The 23,490-nt window shown below is 40.9% G+C and overlaps 1 protein-coding gene across 34 annotated transcripts in view; it reads right to left on the reverse strand.

The window, feature by feature from the left end:
- Positions 1-22,840, reverse strand: part of mpdz (multiple PDZ domain crumbs cell polarity complex component) — a 109,048-nt gene extending 86,208 nt beyond the window's left edge. For 32 of the 34 annotated variants that reach the window (XR_015496539.1, XR_015496542.1, XR_015496537.1 and 29 more), the window contains exons 1-3: positions 22,764-22,840; positions 15,585-15,647; positions 11,636-11,805 (exon numbers count right to left, since the gene is read on the reverse strand). Coding sequence is in view for 28 of the 34 variants with exons in the window: in XM_087262312.1 (XP_087118438.1) it covers positions 11,636-11,805; positions 15,585-15,600 (186 nt within the window). In the remaining 6 variants the exon portion in view is untranslated. Of the gene's footprint in view, positions 1-11,635; positions 11,806-15,584; positions 15,723-22,763 lie in introns of all 34 variants that reach the window. The other 2 variants (XM_087262303.1, XM_087262298.1) reach the window with 1 other exon arrangement.
- Positions 22,841-23,490: the final 650 nt, after the last annotated feature.

The raw sequence follows: 23,490 nt of genomic DNA on the forward strand, positions 1-23,490 counted from the left end.
TGCACACATGTTTTTCATTACATTCAGGAGCTGCTTAATTAACTTTTTATTTCCCTCCCCGACTCCAGCGCACACTCCTGATGAAGTGCAGACCATTTCACATCAATTACCCCGGCACCCACCGCCCAAAAAAAAGCATCTCTCGGTGAGAAAAATAACATGCACTTCACATCGCCATGTGTTAAGTCATTTCCTTAAAACATTTGTTGTTGGTTTTAATTGCTTATTAAACCATTGTCTTTCCAGCCTGGTTTCACAGATCTGTACTCTAGTGATTTACAGCTCTTTCTTTGCCATTATATCAGTGCCTGTGTGTCTTTTACACATGAGCATCTCCGTAATGATGTATTAAACAACCTGTGATTTCTGTCCATGCTATGAATAATACATTTGAGCGTACATTACATGTAATATTATTGCATGTTAATTGCAATAGGGTATATATACCGAGCTAGTGTTTTTCCCGTACTGATAAACTTCCGGTGATCTGTGATTTTTTTATTTTATACGGTTCCTTTTACAGCATCGATGTTGTAGTGTAATTAAAATACAATCAGTTAAATAAACTTTGGCATTCATTTAGTTGCTCAAGTGTAAAACGAGACAAAAAGCCGCTTGCTCGCACGGGCCTGTCAGAATCAGCAGGCTAGCGCAGAAGCTCCATTGAATATACTGGGGTAAAATAAATGCTCATATTATAAAGACATGGCGGGGGAAATGTAAATTAAAGCAGAGCTTCTTGTACAATCTGAGCCCCTCTTTATATCAGATATCACTCAGGCATTGGAGATCGATGATTTTTAAAGGAAACAGACCTTAAATGCGCAGAGTTTTGCATTGGCATACAGTTCAACGGAAGCGCTTAACCCAGGTTACTGGCAAATTCAAAGTCCTATTAGCATGCTTCCGCATATACCCTCAATTGCAGAATGTTTTTCCATCCACTGAAGTATAATTTTAAAAGTGAAAGTCCTCATGTGTTTACTTAATAATTGTTTAGGGACACATAAAAATTGCACTTTGAAATACTTAAAAAAAAAAAAGTACAATAAATATACAATTAATATTGTTCTTTCATTTTTTATTACTGTACACTTATTATACTTTCAATGCACTGACTAACAAACTAAAGTGCATGACTGGAATTTTAAATTGTAGTATGTTAATCAATTTAGAATTGAAAGATAAAATATTTAAGGCCTGGCTGCACACACAGGGCCCTATCATACACCCGGCGCAGTGTGGCGCAGGGCACGGCGCAGTAGTCTTTTGGTAGTTTCAGCTTGGCGCAAGAGTGGTTTTGAGGCGTTGCGCTACGCTGTTTAAATAGCAAATGCATTAGCGCTCATTTGTGCGCCCATAGACATTCTGGTCTAAAAAGGAAGGTGTTCTGACCGCTGGCGCGTTGCTATTTTGAGAAACTATAATAGATTTTGCATTAGACCAAAACTAACCCGGTCTAAACTCCAGCGCAGAGTTGCTCCTCGCTTACACACTGCTTAATACATACAAGAGAGCAATAGGCAAATATCTTTACATATGAAAAAATGTAAATACTAAGGATATATATAGGATATAATAATAATAGATATAGAATATAAATATAAAGGATTAAAATATTACAAAACATTATTTTCTAGCCTACATAAATATGAAAAATCACTGCTTTTATGTCTTCTTCATCTCGGGAGGCTTTTTCTGTTCATTCATAACAATTTGCTTTTGTATAATGTTATTATTATTATCAGTATTATTTATTATATCCATATTTATATTTGTTTTATTAAAAACAAGCTTGGATTTGCACAGCATGTGTTTTAGGATATAACTCAGGTTTTTGAGCACATTTTGTTTTTATTATTCATTTATTCGTTTGCTGGAAATTAGAACTGAATTTAGAAATAGTTTTGAAACGAATATTTGCGCTTAACAAACAAAAGTATTTATTTATAGACTAATTGATGTCTGTGTGTAAAGGTTTCCCTATACAAGAGTTAAAGTGAAAGTGATCCATTATCTCTCATTCTCACGCAGTAGATGCTCTGTTTAACTGTTTTCTGTTAATAAACTGTGAACTGTTTGCTTGTGAAATGCTCAGTTTTTCCACTTAGACTTACTTTGCGTCCTGTAAATAGCGAATGCGCTCTTGGTGTGACGCAGCTGGCTCTTAAAGGGAATGGGAGATGAGACTCTGATTGGTTTATTCTCAAAACACACCTATAACTCATTAAAAAAATAAACTCAACCCTTTAGATCATGCGCCACGTCACAAAGCAGGTTTCCCGTCCTTAAATTAGCAAAACGCGTCCTGACACGCCCTGAAAGCGTCTGCGCCCTGCGTTTTGCGCTCTGCGCATGGACCGTCAAAATAGAGCCCACAGGGTTTAGACTAACCCAGGATTAGTCCTTAGTTCAATTAGGCCATTTAGGAGATATTAATAAAATAAAATAAAATAAATTTAGTTTCCATCTTTAAAAAAGTCATGATATACTTACAATTAAAAAGTGAAACGCTGTCAATACTTTCAGGATGCACTGTATATAAATATATATAAGGCCCAGTTTTAAATACTACACTCTAAACATATTGTATTCAAATAATATTATTCTAAAATCTTTAATTCTAATATATTTAATTATAATTTAATTGGAAAAAAATCAACATTGAGTTTGTCTACATCAAAAACCCAGAATTTTTTAGATAAAGTGTAAATAATTTTTAATACTTAAGTATGTTAGTCAATGCATCAAAAATATAAGTGCACTTAAAATTTTACATATACCAAAATGAAATGCGGCGATGCGGTGCAGTAGGTAGTGCTGTCGCTTTACAGAGAGAAGGTCGCTGGTTCGAGCCTCAGCTGGGTCAGTAGTGTGGAGTTTGCATGTTCCTCCACAGTCCAAAAGACATGCGATACAGGCGAATTGGGTAGGCTAAATTGTCTGTAGTATATGAGTGTAAATGAGAGTGTATGGATGTTTTGCAGTGATGGGTTGCAGCTGGAAGGGCATCCGCTGCGTAAAACATATGCTGGATAAGTTGGTGGTTCATTCCACTGTGGTGTCCCCAGATTAATAAAGGGACTAAGCCGAAAATAAAAGGAATGAATAAATGAAAATGAAATTTGTTCAATGTAAAATCCGACATGATTTTATAGATTTATACATATAATATAGAATTAAAAAGTGCATTTTCCAAAGTGTTCAGACACAACTTACTTTTCCATTTCAGTGCACTACTTTTCCATTAATTTTTCGATGTAAACACACACTTAATGCACCTGCAAGACCAATAAATACAATCATTTGTGTCATTAATATATTATTAAAAGCTGTAAGGTCTTTAAAGACATCCTTCAAATGTGCACGTTCACTACAATTCTTTTTAAGCTGATCATTTTTAGTGAGCCGTCCCTTTAACAAACTCCAGCAGGAGGGTCAGCGCGACTCTCTCTGCAGGTTTTATTACAGCCACTCGAGTCTGCGGCAGTAAACACCGATGTTCATAAACGTCTTCCACAAGCCCTTCAGATTAAGTGCGGAGACTCTGGGCTCGCTTGCTGATCGTGCACAAGCTTTGAGCGCGCGCTAAAACTCTGTCAGCTCTGTTTGTTAGTCTCCCCGTGTAAGAGGATTAGGCCTCCAGTTTGGCTGCTTCGCATTTCAGAAATTACTTCTGCTCCACTTCACACTTGAACTCGCGTCTCTCTCTCTCTCGCTCGCTCCTGCATTCTGGCAGCCATCGCAGAAGTTGGCATTAACAACAATGCAACGCAGAGCAAACAGAGCGAGAGACGCTCTTCTCAGGTTGTTGAAGGAGTCTGCTCTAATAATGCAAGCGTGATGTTTACTTCACTGTGATACACAAACCTCCCTACACTGTAAAGAGTGACTAGTTGACTTTATTTTAAAAAAGGGGGAACACTTTGAATGACTATTAAAATTAAATCAACTTAAACGTTTCAAGTTACAACGGGTTTACTTGTCACTTTTAGGTAACTAATAAGTACACACTACCTGACAAAAGTCTTGTCTTGGAGTTTTAAGAGCAAGAAATAATAACTGGACTTCTAGTTGATCGTTTAAAAGTGTCAGAAGGTGGATTTCTCTGCTGAATCATCTGCTGATCTGCATCCCAATCATCACCAACACTGCAGAAGACCTACTGGAACCAGCATCCTTACAGAAATCAGTCAAGTTTGGTGAAGGAGAAATCATGGTTTGCCCATTACATTACAAACCACAGGAGAGGGACAATTCTCCAGCAGGAGAGCGCTCCTCATACTTCAGCCTCCACATCAAAGCTCCTGAAAGCAGAGAAGGTCAAGCTGCTCCAGGATTGGCCAGCCCAGTCACCAGATATGAACATTGTTGAGCATGTCTGGGGTAAGATGAAGGAAGAGGCGTTGAAGATGAACACAAAGACTCTTGATGAGCTCTGGGAGTCCTGCTGAACGCTTTCTTTGTCATTCCAGATGACTTTATTAAATTATTATTATTATTTTTTAGATTTAGCTCGCTCCACAATTCACACATCACTATCTAGCTAGTTTCTGTCCTCTTATTATGCTAAAAAGGCAATAATGGTGCAACATTCCTGACCATTAGAACCAATAAAGCCTAGAGAAACAGGGCATCAGTATTCACCTTAATCTCCGCAGACGAGTGGGCGCTGCCATTTGAATCTTTTTGGCTCGAGACTTCTGGTCTCATTCACTTCTATTCATTTTTTGATGTTAAAAACTGCTCGTTACGCTGCTTTATGTTGCAATTTGATATTTTCTTATTATATTATTTTACTTGGTCTGTGTAGTCATGCAAACATTTGTTTGTAGAGCAGGCAGTTTGACCGTTTTCTGCAGTTTATTATTTCTAGTCATTTCTATCATAGGCGACTGAATCGGAAGTTCTAAGACAATCGCGAAAACAGGCGCACTTCCGCATTTTAGATCAAGGTCAATACTGTAAACCAATGTCATTTAATATTTTTAAACTAAATATTTGTCTTGTTTTTATAAATTATTTTAATGATTATAAGGATTTTTATAACCATTCAACATTTTTTAAATCAAACTTTGATGCATCACTTGCTTTTGTTCATATCTCAGACAGTTTTACTTATTAAAGTTTATTAAAATAGTATTGACAAGAGAACATGGGTTACTCTACAAATATATTTTAGTATTACAAGAATAAAAGCAAAAAAAGTGTACACTTGCGAAATAAAATACAGATGTGTTGTTAGATTTAGCCAGCTCCACAGCTCTGCCTAGTGTCTGTCCTCTTGTTATGCTAAAAGGCAATAATGGTGCAACATTCCTGACCATAATCACCAATAAAGCCTAGAGAAACAGGCCATCAGTATACTGTAAACCGACAGGATCAAACATTCCTTCCCAGTTATCAAAGTAATAATTCTGCGACTTCATTATAGTTTTGTAAATATTAAATTGTTTTAAATACACAATTGTAGCATATACATCAGTGTAAAACCTATGCGGGAAACACAGATTCAGTAATTGTGTATCCGGGTCTCCACCTTTTCCATGGCATCTTTTGGCTTTCACAAACTCATCCCTCAGGTTTTTAACAAAAACGTTCCTCCTTTCCCACGGCTGTTGCAATTTCTAGCCAAGAATTATTGATCATCTGGTTATCTCTATGATCACGGACCATAAAGACGTCTTACCTGTTTCAGACAAAATCTCTTCAAAGTGGTTCATATTCAACTCAAATGAAACGCGGCGCCACATGCACTGTTACTCGAGTCTTAAAAAAAAAAACATGCACTCCGCCAGCCGAAATCATGTCACGCACACCCAAAGCGAACCTCCGCAAACACAGCGATGACGTCACATTCGTCGCATGCAATCAATCAAACTAGCGGACGCGTCGAGTATAAACCAGATCTTACTGTCCTAATGAAATCATTCAAAATCAAGGCATGATCAGAGTTTATTGTGCTCAAATAAGCGTCATCTAGAGGCCTTTGCCTTTCATATGAGCCACAACTGATACCAAATCATCAACTAGAAGTCAACTTATTATTTGCTGTTCCTAAACCTTAGATAGGCCACAAGACTTTAGTCAGGTAATGTAAATTAGCACTTATCCACTCTGCTGCCTGTTTACACTATTTATTTAAAATGAACTGAATCAACACAATTCTTAATTATTTCATGTTCAATCCAACCAAATTAGTTTAAACAATTAGCTGCGTCCCAAATGGAGCACTATACACTGCACTTTAGGGGTGTCAAAATTAATTGTTTCTTCGGTGCACCGCGATGCAGACGCGGACAATAAGGTATCGGTTCAGTAATAATCATAACCGGTTATTATGTACTGACGAGAGCGCGGTTCAGTTGGTTGTGTTTTCGATATTCCTGACACATTCAGTGATAGACGGCAATAACTCAAAAACCTCTTACCCTAAAAAGATCTAAAGTGTGTTTCCTACAAAAAGACAAAGCTGGTTATGTTTCTGTCTTTCTTTTTCGCTCGACATTACGAGCACTGCTCCATTTGAGCCCTCGCAATATGTGTTTAGCCGGGAGAGCTCGCGCTGAGAGGAGCTCTCAGTAAGGGACCATAGGAAAAGTGCTTATTTTTTAGTTTTTTTCGTTTTTCCGCTCCGCTCAGTGTGAGCTCTCCCTGTTCTGAGGGCTTAAGTGGGTGTGTGTGTGTTTGTTGCTGTCTATGTTTGTGTATGTGTGTGAATGAGAGACAGTGTGGTGCTGTGTGTCTGTGTGTTTATACAGACAGCTTGTTACAGCCTCCCCCCTAAAATATAACACTGTGTATGGAAAGCATCGTCAATGCACCGTGATGCACCGAGATATCGAATGGAACCGATCGAAGGCATGATAATCGTAACCGAACCGAACCATGAGACCAGCATAGGTTCACACCTCTACTGCACTTATGCACTTACACACTCAACAGCACAGTATCCATGTAGTGTCATCCCGATTAGAACACTAATGGTTTTTTACTAAGCGGAAATTCAACCCGTGTCCCTGATGACGCTTGACGGTTGCTATATTAGTGAAATAAATAACCAAACTAACAAATAATACCCGCCAGGAATATTACCGCATTCACCACCGCGAGGCGCTATAATCACTCATGTAGGAGAATTTTGCTCTCACAATCATCATTTCATTTCATTTTCTTGTCGGCTTAGTCCCTTTATTAATCCGGGGTCGCCACAGCGAAATGACCCGCCAACTTATCCAGCACGTTTTTATGCAGCGGATGCCCTTCCAGCCGCAACCCATCTCTGGGAAACATCACACACACAATCACACACCCACCCATACACTACGGACAATTTAGCCAACCCAATTCACCTGTACCGCATGTGTTTGGACTGTGGGGGAAACCGGAGCACCCAGAGGAAACCCACGCGAATGCAGGGAGAACATGCAAACTCCACACAGAAATGTCAACTGAGCCGAAGCTCAAACCAGCGACCTTCTTGATGTGAGGAGACAGCACTACCTACTGCGCCACTGCCTCGCCCGCTCACACAATCCAAAATAAATGAAATAATCCAACTTTTGCGCCTGATAGCTCCGCCCCTTCCACTACGTGAGCAAAGCTGCGGTCGTTGAGTGCATGAAGTGTCCATCATTACACACTTCATTTTACTGATTAAATAAGTGCATCAACCGGGCATACCTGTCAACATTGTCAAAATCCCCAAATTACAAAATATGTTCATTTGGAGCTGTTTCATTGTAAATAAACAGTTAAATGGTCAGTAAAATGTTTTAAAATTATTATTAACAAAAGAAAAATAAGCATTAAAAATATAAAATATAATTAAATTTAATAATAATATAATATACATTAGCACCAAATACATTAGCAAACCGTTCAGCTTATTAAAATGAATAGCTATTATAATGAAATAGACTAAAGCTAGCAAATCTCATTAGCCATTTCTCCACTCTATAACTTAAACATTCTGATTAAAAAACAACCAATGAATCTCTCATTTATTAAGATGGTTTTATTACAATAAATAAGAGCTGTCACTTTAAAAATGCACACATCTAATATTATAATGAAAGCATTCAACTGCTTTCCTAACTTTCACGCTCATTTAGGACTAAATTACTTGTGTTTGAAAACAAAAACACCAATATCGACATCTTTATATGTCATTATTGTTAATTATGTGTGTGTTAAAAAACACACCCAAAAGCCAGATTTTCTCTCTGCTTCAAAATCCGCGTGTACAGAATCCGTTTGGGAAACAGCATCTGTTTATCCCTATGGAGCGCGTCAGCTGACAGTCATGCACCATTATATGACTGTTTTGAGGATTGTAACGTTATAAGATGAGCGACGACACCTGTAATCAAAGGAAAGGGAATCGCGCCGTTTTTAATGTTTATTTAAAAGTGTTTTCATTTCTAAACAAAGCGAAAGCACAGAACAGACTAATGTTTAAGAGCAAGGGCGACCCCTGGTGGTTCGGCGGTATGGGTTGCGTATAGGAAGGCTCGGCTGTTCAGAGAAAGACTGAAAATACAGGAGAATGTCGGCGCAATAGCCTAGTGGTTAGCGCGCCGATATATGGTGCAGTAGCACGTCAGGGCGTCGCGAGTTCGAATCCTGGCTCGACGACATTTCCCTACCCTCTCTCTCTCCCACTTCGCTTCCTGTCTCAATACTGTCCTATCTAATAAAGGCAAAAAAAGAAAGAAAATACGGGAGAAATACAGGAAAATACCTTTACGGGATGATAGCGGGATAGAACTGTAAAATACGGGAGAATCCCGGGAAAAACAAGAGGGTTGACAGGTTTGCAACCGGGTAATTAAAGTGCACTTATTATTTTTAGAGTTTTCAGTGTGAACGCACTAATTACACTATTTACACTACAAAATGATGTAGAATAGTGCATGTGTGTGCGATTTGGGATGCACCTAATTAACTTAACTTTGTGTTGGGACAACATGAAGGAACTGTGTGTAACCCAGCATTTTTACACTGTATGTAACTAATCACGTCTTACTGTGTGCATTGTAAAAATGTTGGGTTACACACAATTCCTTCATGTTGCCATGCTGGGTCTGATAATCTCCATTCCTCTGTTACTCCTCTGCATAACTCACATACTTCAGACAGAGCGGCTGCCAACACACACTTTCACTCACTTACGCACTCTCTCTCTCTCACACACACACACAATCTCCACATCTGGCCAGCTCATCCGCCATCACTAATAAAGATTTTGTCTTACGCACAAATATTTGTCTTGTTTGAGGTTTCACTAATCATCTGAGATGAAGATTTAAAGCAGTGTGAAGGCGTGCCAATGCACAGTTAATGTAAGATTAACATCACAACAGCTGACATTTACTCAAACACAACAACAGCACGCATGCTCATTATATTCTCTCTGTGCGTGTGGGTGTGTGTCTTGTATCATTTAAGTATTGCAATATCAGTAATTCTTGACCTTGTGGGGACATTTTTTTGGTCCCCATGAGGGAAAACAGCTCATAAAATGCATTTGCTTATTCGATTAGTTTCCCATTAGGAACAATATATTTGACATTTTTAGATAGGTAAAACAGGCGGCATAGTGTCTCGGTGGTTAGCACTGTCGCCTCGCAGCAAGAAGGTCATCCCAGCTAGGTCAGTTGGCATTTCTATGTAGTGTTTGCATGTTCTCCCTGTGTTGGCATGGGTTTCTTCCAGGTGCACATTTCAAGCACATGCGCTATAGGGGAATTGATGAGCTAAATTGGCCGTAGTGTGTTAGTGTGTGAGTAAATGAGTGTGTATGGGTGTTTCCCAGTACTGGGTTGCAGCTGGAAGGGCATTTGCTATGTAAAACATATGCTGGAATAATTGGCAGTTCTTTCTGCTGTGGCGACCTCTGATGAATAAGGAACTAAGCCGAAGGAAAACGAATGAATGAATAAATATGTAAAACCCAACCCAGGCTCATTCTGATTACGTACCCCTATATACATATCCGGAGAGCGCCAACTAAGTCCTAGGAGCTACGTTTTTTATAGTTTTTGTGTACGCTTTTTAAATCTGATTTCTCTTGCGAGTGCCATTTGCAACTGTTTTTGCTGCATAAACCCACAACAGGCCGCCGTCGCACCCTACGTTACAGAGAAATGCAGAGGGTTTTTTCTCCCATACGCCATGCGGTATCAAACATTGCATTAAAACTACACTCCTCCAGCAATTCCTGCATCCAATATCTTGTTTGTCATGGGGGACATGCGGGAAATGTTTCTGAATAAAAGAGCCAAACTGCACCTAAAGTTGACAAATCAATAATTTGGCAAATAATTGGATTACTGATGTCCATGTAAACACAGTTCACTGTCTTTCTCCCCTGCATCTGTGTTTGTTTTGCCACTGTGAAAATCAGCACGTGCCCAAACCGAAACTCCCATTTTCAACCCAGGCTCATTCTGAAAACGTAGTCCAGTGGACGTTTCTGGAGACCGCAAAATATGTCCCGGGAGGTACGTATGGCTGCATTTAATTTTTTTAAGCGAACGCTACGGGGCGGTGTGACGCCGTTCCCTTTCGCGCTTGCCGGCTGACCGCTTACCTCGGTGTGGAGGGCTTTCCTGCTGCAGTCAGTTTGTCTAGTCAGCTCATCGTGTGCGTCGGCGGACTTCAGATGCAGAGAGGAGGAGTTGACCACGGCGTCCGGGTTTGAGTCCGGGGAAGAGCGGTTCCAGAAACCAGGTAAGACAAAAACAGAATCCAAAAAATAAAGCAAACGAGTTCATAACAGGGTGAGAACGTGGTGAAATTCGAAAAACAGACTTTTTCTAGACGGCTTTTCTAAATTGTTGCTCGGGTTTAGGGAAGTGAGCGGGCGGCCGGGTCAACCGGTAAAACTGGTTGGGTTCAGGGAAGGAGGAGGGTGGGTCAGCCGATTGGCTGGTCGCGCAGTCAATCATTCGGTCAGTCAAACAGCGGCCTCTGGTGGGTTGACGCGAGAACAGCGTTGGCGCGAACGGCACTCGCGAGAGATGTCTGAGATATGAAAAAACGCGCACAGCGGCCTCTCGCAGATTCGCGAAAACAAAAACAGCACAAATACGTACCTCCCGAGATTCCGCTGTCTCCAGAAACGTCCGCTGGACTACGTTTTCAGAATGAGCCTGGGTTGCCCATTTTTATGCAAACCCTTCCCCCTTTCCCTCCCCCCACACTCTTACCTAAACAGAGCTGGACACGCCCACTTTCCTGTCTTTTTCCAAACTAGAGGTGTGAAAACACCCCGCTGAGAGAGGGGGATTTCATGGCCCTTTAAAGATGAAATGCAGCTATACGTAGCTCTGGCTACATAATTCGCGCTCTACAGAAATGTATACAATGGTACATATTCACAAAGAGCCTGCGAAGACCAAACCTGTCCCTAACCTGACCTGTACCCACCTCAAGAGCACCACAAGTGTTCTGCAGTACTTTATGATTATTAAGTACATTATATTAAAAATATTGTATGTTAATCCAAACATTAAACACTTTCAAGGACTTTAGAAGCTGATAACCGTTAAACTCATCATGACTGTCTTGTGAAAATGGTCCATGACCTGCTGCCGCAAAATGAAAGCAGTGTATTGTTGGGTTTTCTTACGTGCTCCTTGAGATGCTGCACTGATTTCTGCAGGCTGAGGATCTGGAGGAACAGAGGACTCTGCAGGACGGCTTTCAGGAGATTCAGCTTCTCCTCCGCAGGAACATCTGCTCCCTTCTCCTTCAAGCGAGACTGTAGCCTCTCCACTGCCTGCAGGCACCGCTGGGTATCTGTCACACACACACACATTTGTTTTTGTGAATTGTGGTGACATTACATAGGTTTCCATTGTTTGTAGAATGTGCAATCTGTGTTTTATCACCTTACAGTAACCCTATTCCTAAATCCAACCTTTACAGGAAACTCATTAACTTTCAGAAACAACTTATTCTGAATGATCTAGAAGCCTTTAAAAAATAGAGACATTAGCAATGTCCTCATAAGTCTCCGTCTCCTTGTAATAGCTGTGTCATGCTCATGTTATTATACTTATTGTGTCATTATATGTCACAAACACACACTTAAACACACAAACACATACCAACACACACACACACACACAAGCATTTGTACATGCACTTAAACACACACACAAAACCCCCTGATCCACACACCCACACACACTTTAATACACTAAGAAAAACAAACACACACATTGACACATACACACACACACGCGCGCGCATACACACACACCCTTAAACACACACACACACACACACCCTTAAACACACACACACACACACACACTTAAACACACACACACACACACACACACACACACACACACACACACACACACACACACCCTTAAACACACACAAACACACACAATTATTTGAACTTGCATTTAATCACACGCGCACACACACACACTCGCACACAATCACACACTTACACACACATCTTACACACACTTAAACAAAATTAGAAACGCAAACACACACACATATATACACACACACACACACTTAAACGCGCACACCTGAACTAATACACACAACTACAAGCATTTGAACACACACTGAATCACGCTTACACACATACACACACGCACACACACACACACACACACACTTAAACACACACACCTGAACTAATACACACACTGAATCACGCTTACACACATACACACACACGCACACACTCACTTGCAAATACAAACACACTTAAACACACATTTACACACACACTTAAACACACTTAGAAAAACACACACACACACACACTATTTCACACACACCTGAACAAATACACACAGACACACACAAACACAGGTACACACACATACGAGCATTTGAACATGCACTTAAATCACTCACGTGCACACATAAACACACACACACACACACACACACACACACACTCACACACACACAAACTTAAACACTCATTTACACCCACTTTAACACACACTCACTCACAAACACACTTAAACACAATTAGAAACACACACACACACACATACACCTTTAAACACATGCACCTGAATAAATAATACACACACACAGACATGTACACACACTTTGAACATGCATTTAGTTGCACACACGGACACACACTCACTTGCACACACAAACACACACACAAACACACTTAAACACTCTTAGAGACAAACACACACACACACACACACACTTAAACACACTGAGAGACACAAATACAGACACACACACTCATTTACTCGCGCACACACACACACACGTAATGAATCTCTCTGCATCACGGTCACTGATGATTTCCAATCACATCAACTATTCCAGCTCCTACAGGCTTCTGTTTCTGCTCATTGACTGAAGTTTGACTGATCTGTCAGTCTGCATCCCTCTCTCTCTCTCTCTCTCTCTCTCTCTCTCTCTCTCTCTCTCTCTCTCTCAGGTACATCATCCGCTTCAGCATTCAGGGAGCATTTAAATAATTGAGGGAAGAGTGGGCCGGCATCCATTCATCTTCACAGTGTTTTCTGTGGAGGATTTCACAGCCGTGAGGAGCTGCTTTGTCTTCTAACCGCACACACTGAAGCCTCATGGGTACAAACGCTACAGCACACACTCCTCTCACTCAAACCTGAGCCAAAGACAAGTCAATAATTCACAATAGATATTCACAAAATGAAGAGTTCACAAACCGGTGAGGAGAACTTATTCATGCTGTGAGGAGAGATCTAATGTGATGGTCTGGATTAAAAACTAGTCTGTTTGATCGGGGATATATTTAAAAGAATATCATCAGTCCAGTAAGTTATGCACTGGTGCCAGTAGTGTCTATAACCTCCTAAGTAGGGTACGGTTAAATTATATATATGCATGTACACTCACCGGCCACTTTATTAGGTACACCTGTCCAACTGCTCGTTAACGCAAATGTCTAATCAGCCAATCACATGGCAGCAGCTCAACGCATTTAGGCATGCAGACATGGTCAAGACGATCTGCTGCTGTTCAAAGCGAGCATCAGAATGGGGAAGGAAGGGGATTTAAGTGACTTTAAATGTAGCATGGTTGTTGGTGCCAGACAAGCTGGTGAGTATTTCAGAAACTGCTACAGATCAAACCGGCCACTTTATTAGGTACACCTTACTAGTACCTTGTTGGACCCCTTTTGCCTTCAGAACTGCCTTAGTCCTTCGTGGCAGAGATTCAACAAGCTACTGGAAATATTCCTCAGAGATTTTGCTCCATATTGACATGATAGCATCACACAGTCGCTGCAGATTTGTCGGCTGCACATCCATGATGCCAATCTCCCGTTCCACCACATCCCAAAGCTGCTCTATTGGATTGAGATCTGGTGACTGTGGAGGCCATTTGAGTACAGTGAACTCATTGTCATGTTTAAGAAAACAGTCTGAGATGATTGAGCTTTATGACATGGTGTGTTATCCTGCTGCCATCAGAAGATGGAGACTCTGTGCTCATAAAGGGATGGACATGGTCAGCAGCAATACTCTGGTAGGCTGTGGTGTTGACACCATGCTCAATTGGTACTAATGAGCCCAAAGTGTGCCAAGAAAATCTCCCCCACACCATTACACCACCACCAGCCTGAACCGCTGATACAAGGCAGGATGATCCATGCTTTTATGTTGTTGATGCCAAATTGTGAGCCGAGCATCTGAATGTGTCAGCAGAAATGGAGACTCATCAGAGCAGCAACGTTTCTCCAATCTTCTGTTGTCCAGTTTTGGTGAGTCTGTGTGAATTGTAGCCTCAGTTTCCTGTTCTTAGCTGACAGGAGCGGCACCCGGTGTGCTCTTCTGCTGCTGTAGCCCATCCGCCTCAAGGTTGGCCGTGTTGTGTGTTCAGAGATGCTCTTCTGCAGAGCTCGGTTGTGACGAGTGCTTATTTGAGTTACTGTTGCCTTTCTATCAGCTGGAACCAGTCTGGCCATTCTCCTCTGACCTCTGGCATCAACAAGGCAGAACTGGCGCTCACTGGATATTTCCTCTTTGTCGGAGCATTCTCTCTAAACCCTAGAGATGGTTGTGCGTGAAAATCCCAGTAGATCAGCAGTTTCTGAAATACTCAGACCAGCTCGTCTGGCAGCAACAACCCTGCCACAATCAAAGTGACTTAAATCCCCTTCCTTCCCCATTCTGATGCTCATTTTAAACTGCAGCAGATCATCTTGATCATGTCTGCATAACTAAATGCATTGAGTTGCTGCCATGTGATTGGCTGATTAGAAATTTGCGTTAGCAAACAGTTGGACAGGTGTACCTAATAAAGTGGCCGGCGAGTGTACACTATTGCACATTAGAGGAGCTTTGGCCTGCAGGGCATTTCCATCCTCAGACTAAAGCTAACAATCACACACAACCTGCGGCTCCCAGCAAACTTTCACACACACTCAAACACTCTGACTTTCGGTATTCTTTATTGTGCAGTTCTGCTGCGGTTACTGAACATATCAATGGTGTGCAGAATTATAAAAGGCAGGCTTACCTTCAGCACTTTGAACAGAAACCAGCAAACAGTAAAAATAATACGAGATCAATAAATCAACTCACCCATCGTTTCGATCATCTTGTGCTTCGTTGGTCTCTCCTCATTAGCAGGACTTCACGTCATGTCTGAAATCAACACATTTACACAGGAGGGCTCATCATTTTGACTTCAGCTGTAGTGTAACATCATACTGCCCAGCCCTAAATAATAAAAACATCATCATTGAACGTTTCTGAATGAGCTCTAGCTTGCAGAGTTGTGATCTGTGCATCTGCACGTCTCAGAGTGGTCATGTGACTCATGGGCAGACGGGCTTTGGTGGTTCCCATGGCGATGGCACTACAGTGAAAAGCTGCCATTGTGGGTTTAAGCGCAAACTAATGTGAGCTTTTATCATCACCGGCCACACCGGGAGGAGGAGGAGATGTGAAACAGCCCAGCGTGTGTTCAGATAAACTTCTCCTATCAGAGGTCTTGACTGCGTCTGCAGTGTGTGTTATCAGAGAACTGATATAGCGAGAGACGCTCTGCTGGTCCACACTCAATCACAGTAAAGTACTGTGAACTGAAATACTATAGTATTCATTCGTTTTCCTTCAGCTTTGTCTCTTTATTCATCAGAGGTTGCCACAGCAGAATGAACCGCCAACTTATCCATGTGTTTTACTCAGCGGATGCCCTTCCGGTTGCAATCCAGAAGTGGGAAACACCCATACACACTCATTCACACATACACTACAGCCAGAATAGTTCATCAATCCTCCTATTTTTGCTGCTTCCCTTTTTCTTATTTGTTTTTCATATTAATGTTTTTTAATATTTACTTTACTGTATGCTTATTGATTATTTGTGGATCAGTCTTTGCATCGTGTAATTTTGGAGTTTTTAATGGGTTCAGAAATTAGATTTTATTAATTCTGTTTTATTCTATTAGTAATGCATTTTCACTTTTGGCTAATTATTGTACAAAGTTTTTTGCTTTTGGAATTTATAAAAATCAACCACTTAAACTCTGCTGTTATTTTGGGATTTCCGCCTGGATTTTGCCTACCCAAATTTAAAAGCTTCCCAAATCCACATGCAGAGGTCTTCTTCATTCATTGTCTAGTCGGCTTAGTCCCTTTATTATTCCGGGGTCGCCACAGCGGAATGAACCGCCAACTTATCCAGCAAGTTTTTACGCAGCAGATGCCCTTCAAGCCGCAACCCATCTCTGGGAAACATCCACACACACATTTACACACACACACACACACTACGGACAATTTAGCCTACCCAATTCACCTGTACCGCATGTCTTTGGACTGTGGGGGAAACCGGAGCACCCGGAGAAAACCCACGCAAACACAGGGAGAACATGCAAACTCCACACAGAAACGAGGCACTGAGCCGAGGCTCGAACCAGCGACCCAGCGACCTTCTTGCTATGAGGTGCACTGCGCCACTGCGTCACCCTCACATTCAGAGGTGTAAATGCACAAATTTGGTATCATTTTAAAGAAAACCCTTTGAATTTTCATAAAACACTATTAAAAGTGTTTAAAATAACTGTATATGTCGTCTGTGTTATAATAAACACCTAAAAAGAGGAGCTTTTTGCATTTTTTTTATAAACTCAAATGTGAAAGTGTAGCTTTTAGGTTGTGTGTGGTCTAGCGTGCTGTAATTAATGTTGGTGGTCTCTGCACATGTCTGTAATCATAGGATCAAAGAGAAATGTCTCCACCATAATCTGTGCAAAAGTTATTATATTCCAGCTGATGAGAGGTGCTGTACAAGCCACAGGGAGCGATCATTGTTTCCATATTTCACTATTGTTTTGTTTGATCAAACATAATTCACTGTGTTTGGAGCACGTCAGACATATAAAAGGATTACTTATGCACATCACCTCAAAAACAGAGGAGAATGGCCCTGAAGCGCACAGCATAAGGTGAGAGATGACAGCTGTCTGTGCTATCTGGGGCTGCTTATTGATCATGAATGTATTGTTTTCACTTCTGCACCATGGAAACACCACGATTCATTCAGCAACTGTTTGATATGTGAATATAATTCAGTAAAAGAATGCTAGAACCGTATGAGCACCGGCAAGAGCTTTCATTTGAGCTATAACTTGTACATGTGTCAAATGAAAAATATGAAAATGAACCAATGTTCAATACCCAACTTTTGTACAGTAGAATAAAAACCAAAGTGATGCATATGTGCATAAAATATAGATTCTACACTTTCAAACGAAACCACTTACGGGGGTCTGGTGCAATGCTAGCCCTTTAAATCTTATAGTGAAAGTCGATGACGTCACAGAGTTTAACTGGTTAATAGAGTATGTTTTAAATGTTCCAGAAGGATGCAAAGTAGAAATCTCTGGTGTCTTCATTTTTGAAGCTGCTAGTTGACAAAAACAGTGCTGCTTTCGAATGTCACAGTCATCCAGACAGTTATTAAGTAGAAGAAATCAGGCTTTACTTTTTTGTTTCAATGATTGTATTTAATAAGCAATGTAATCATTGTGGGCTGATTTGCAATGGCAATACTCCACTATTTAGAGCAGGGATCACCAAACTTGCTCCTGGAGGGTCGGTGTCCTGCAGATTTTAGCTCCAACCTTAATCAAACACACCTGAACAAGCTAATCAAGGTCTTACTAGGTATACTTTAAACACCCAGGCAGGTGTGTTGAGGCAAGTTGGAGCTAAACCCTGGAGGGACACCGGCCCTCCAGGACCGAGATTGGTGACCCCTGATTTAGAGTAAGGTAAGGCCTCAAAATGATTCTGCTTAGGTCCCCCAAATGTACAGGGCCGGCCCTGCCTATAGCGCATGTGTTTGGACTGTGGGGGAAACCCGGAGCAACCGAATACCCACACCAACACAGGGAGAACATGCAAACTCCACACAGAAATGCCAACTGACTTAGCTGGAACTCAAACCAGTGATCTTCTTGCTGTGAGGCGACATCGCTAACCGGGAAGCCACCCCATGTCCAGAACACAGTATTAACTTAAGACTGACTGCTGTACTCTCCTCTGCTCTCAATGCCCTCTATACATTAGCCTGACTGCTGTCTTCAAACAGGCTAATGCTCTTACGTGAGGATTAACTTCGTCCTGTGACGCTTCCCTGCGGTTTTAATTAATGTTGGCGGTGACATCTAGAGCAAGAAGCTAAACAAGAAGATCAAGTCTTTCCTTCCTTCACATATACTGTAGTCCAGTGACATAACTCTACAAGAGCAAGAAAACGTGCAAACCATTTCTGAAAACAACAACAAATCATGCACGCAAACCCCCCACCAAAAATAGATCCATTCATTTCCTTTTCGGCTTGGTCACTTTATTAATCTGGGGTCACCACAGCAGAATGAACCGGCAACTTATCCAGCATATGTTTTATGCAGCTGATTGCCTTTCAGCTGCAACCCAACACTGGGAAACACCCATACACACTGATACACTACAGACAATTTAGCTTACCCAATTCCCCTATAGTGCATGTGTTTGGACTGTGGGGGAAACCGGAGCACCCGCAGGAAACCCACGCCAACACGGGGAGAACATGCAAACTCCACACAGAAACGCCAACTGACCCAGCTGAGGCTCGAACCAGTGACCTTTTTGCTGTGAGGTCATGGTGCTACTCACTGTGCCACCGTGACGCCCCCCAAAATAGATCAATACTACATTAGCAAAAAGTAGTGTTTCAATACTTGTGTAAGGAATGAAATGTCCCTATTTGTAGTCACGCAGATGTCTCTGGCATGTCATCTGCATATTAAACACACCCCGTTCCCTCAACAGCTGTTGGAAACATTTTCGTCTGATAAAGAGAGCAAAAAATGGTCTCCAGACTGCTTCAAAACTCTACTATTTGAGACAATTACAGACATTAAGTGAAGATGTGAGATAAATGAACTCACTGACTGACATTATCAACAATACGATGGACAAACAATGCAAATAAACGCTGAGTCACAGAAATGGGCCTCATATGAATGAGCTTTTCATTCATTCATTTATTCATTTTCCTTCGGCTTAGTCCCTCACTTCACTGAGGTCATCACAGCGGAATGAACCGCCCACTTATCCAGCATATGTTTTACACAGCGGATGCCCTTCAGCTGCAACCCAGTACTGGGAAACATCCATACACACTCATTCACACTCATACACTATGGCCAATTTAGCTTATTCAATTCATCTCTAGCCATTTTTACCAACCGGACCTGAGCAAGCTTACATCATTGATGATGCGACTGCTCAGTTTAACAGAGAAGCGCTCTCTCTCAGCACAGTAGAGATTGCTTAAGGCCGTACTCACACTAGGTACAGTTGCCTCGAACCGGGCCAAAGCACGCTTGTCCCCCCTCCCGTCTCCCCCGACGGCCCGCGCTCACACCACAAACAGGCCTCAGCACGCTTACGTCATCGCTGCAGCGCTGTTCAGTGAGAAGCGCTCTCTCACTCAGCAGCACAGTGGAGATTTCTCTAGTTATATCGTTTCAGTCGTTTGATATGCCGTCAAATATTTCGCCAAACAGTCCTTAGGGATGCGATGACACAGTCAGATATTTCGCCGTACAGATCCGCCACTTTTGGCACTCATAAACAATCATAAAGCTCTCGTGCTGCAGGAATGAGGAGGTCTGCTGAAGGTGCAGCTGTCGTGCAGTGAGGGGTTTGCGTCTTTAATAAACTACGGCAGTTTGCGTTCACTGAACTGTAAAAATTATTAATAAATCCATATGAAACGGCCCCTTAAAAGTCACATCTCGCCTTCAGTTTTTCGGGCTTTGGTGCGTTTTGCACTCACACACAAGCGTACCGTGCCAAAGCCCAAGTGAACCGGGCTCAGGCACACCTCTTCCAACCGGGCCAGGGCCGCCAAGTGAACCGTGCTTGAGCCCGATTCAGCGCACTCACACTTCTCAAACGATCTGGGAAACGGGCATGGGCACGGTACGGATGGCATAGTGTGAGTAGGCCCTTAGTTACAGTATATGGTTTTGTATTATTTTTAGTTGTTTGATATGCGGTGACACGCAGTCAAATATTTCACCGAACAGATTAGCCACTTTTGACGCTCATAAACAATCATAAAGTCCTCGTGCTGCAGGAATTAGGAGGTTTGCTGAAGGTGCAGCTGTGGTGCAGTGAGGGGTTTGTGTCTTTAATAATTTACGACAGTTTGCATTCATTGAACAGTAAGGATGATTACTCACTCACACTGCAAAGCGTGCCTGAGCCCAAAACTGAAGCCAAAGCCCAAGTGAACATCTTCCAACTGTAGGCCAACTGTACCATACCTGAGCCTGATTGAGAGTACTCACACTTCTCAAACGAAGCAGGAAATGTGCCTGAGCACGGCTCGGATAGCATAGTGTGAGTGCGCCCTTATTGATTTGGGGGCCCTAAGCAATTCCAGCCAAGGGGCCAAACAGTCTTGTATGCACCCTTTGTACATTTATATATGTATTTTTTCTCTCTCCTTTTCTTCATGTCGTCTTATTACAATCTCTATATTTTAAATTATGTGGTTTCTTAAAATTGATTCACATCTAAAGAATAATAAATAAACTATTTTGTTTTTAAAACTCAACCTTTACCTGATTTGACTGCTGGACTGCTCCATGATTCAGGATGGGGGACAAATTTGTGTAGTTGTAATAATCACATTAAAATCGTACTTGTTAGACTCTCACCATACACTACCATACACTAAAACAATGTTATATATATATATATATATACATATATATATATATATATATATATATATATATATATATATATATATATATATATATATATGTGTGTGTGTGTGTGTGTGTGTGTGTGTGTGTGTGTGTGTATGCAATTTAAATATAAGTTTTGGTCATTTTGCTTCATTTACAGGAATAGTTTCCTCATTTTAATATTTACCATTATTTCAGCAAGTGAAGTATACATGTTTTCGGATTAACAGAATATAGATAATCTATCTATCTATCTATCTATCTATCTATCTATCTATCTATCTATCTATCTAACAATGTTAAATATAAGTTATAGGTATAATCTATACTTCTAGGTTTTTATTGGGGTGACCGATTACCTTGCTTATTGGTTAAATCAGCCCCTGAGTATAGCGATAGAGGTTAAGTTGGTTTTATATTCACACATTCGGACTTTCCCCTTAATAATACAATTTTATTAAAGTATTATTTGCAAACTTTAAATAGTGAAATCATATTAGCAGCAAATGACTATCAAAGTACATCATTGTTCAAAGTCAATTAAACCGTGTTAATGTTGTTTTCAAGTCATACTTGCATGCTAATTTCGATCGAATATTCAAAGTAACATGGTAAACAATATAGAGACTTCTAAATGAACGAATGTGCGAATATAAAACCAACTTTACCTCTATCCTATAGCTCAAGTGTTTGGACTGCAAACTATAAGCTATAATTTAATGTCAAAATGCACTTTAAAACTTCAAAATTGTACATGATTTAAGGATGTTACATATGTACTGGTAAGAACAACCAATATAAACGCATACATTCAAATGTATTTTCCTTTACATTGATTTGCTTCATGTCTCATATCTCCTGCTCGTCACTGACACACTCGTCTCCTTGGTAACCAAGTACGCTAACTTTAGCGACATTTGTTGCTGCTGGTGAAAATTGTGACAAGTGAGATAAACTTTGAGGTCATATCGACAGTTGGAATAACTTTATTTGTTTATTTACTCTTTGATCGAATCATCTTTAATTCAAACACCATAATTAACATAATGTAACGCAAATACGGATCTAAAATGAAGCAAAACAACAAAATCCACATAGAGTGCGTCACTTAAGCATGTAACATGCTCATTATGTAGCATAATGTTTGCTAAAAGTGCGTGTTTGGGACATTAGAGTGTGTCAGATAACGCGTGCCCCGTTACTCGCTGATCTCTTTGTGTCCGCAGGCCCGTCGGGAATAAAATCCGCTTTTCCTACCGAGCAGCAGTGAAGCAACAGGCGGCTGACGCGAAAACACGACGAGAAAAGTTTACAAAACGGAGCAAACGGAGCGCATGAAGCGATATTAGTACACAGACACACGAGCGGCGGTCATCAAAGCATCTATGATGCGCGCGCCACATTGTTGCATTCCAAGAAAAGCGCGGATTGATACAATGTATCCAAACATCAAAGACACCGCGGCGAACACACAGAATGCGGAGTTCTGAAGAGAATTACTTACATGAGCGGCGGGAATTCGACACGGGACGCAGTCTGTCCGGTTGAGTTGTGTTAAAGATGGGCGCTGTGTTTGAAACTGGAGCCGCCCCGCACACATACACACACACACACACACACTGCGCCGCTCCGTGGCTGCCGTGACCACTGAGCTCCTGCAAAACTGAAAACCTGACTAGAAAACTGCCCTGTAATAAAATAAAACAGAAGCCTGAGGCAGTTTTATTTCATGCAGGCAACAAAAATCAAATGGCCGATAAGATAGGCGGGAAAATGTGTCGTCATCATGGCTGCAGGTTAAACTCGAAAACATTGAAGGTTCACCAAAAACTGAAAATTCTGCCATATTTACTCACCATTTATTTGTTCCAATGCTGTTTGAGTTTCTTATGAACTGGAAACCTGTAACCAGCGACAGTGTTTTGGTTTTTCCCATTTTATTTGCTTGCTAACAGAAGAAATACACTTGGAACAAGTGGAGGGCGAGCGAATGTTGACCATTTTTATTTTTGGGTGAACTGTGCCTGTAACATTACTTTAAGGGGGTTTATACTGTACTTTTTAAATTTATTTATATATATATATATATATATATATATATATATATATATATATATATATATATATATATATATATATATATATATAAATATATATATATACATACAATTTAAATGTATATTTTCGTAATTTTGCTTCATTTACAGGCTTAGTCGCCACTTTTTAATCTT

Source organism: Danio rerio, chromosome 7 (assembly GCF_052040795.2).
Source record: "Danio rerio strain M-AB ecotype USA chromosome 7, GRCz13ab, whole genome shotgun sequence".
Lineage (NCBI taxonomy): Eukaryota > Metazoa > Chordata > Actinopteri > Cypriniformes > Danionidae > Danio > Danio rerio.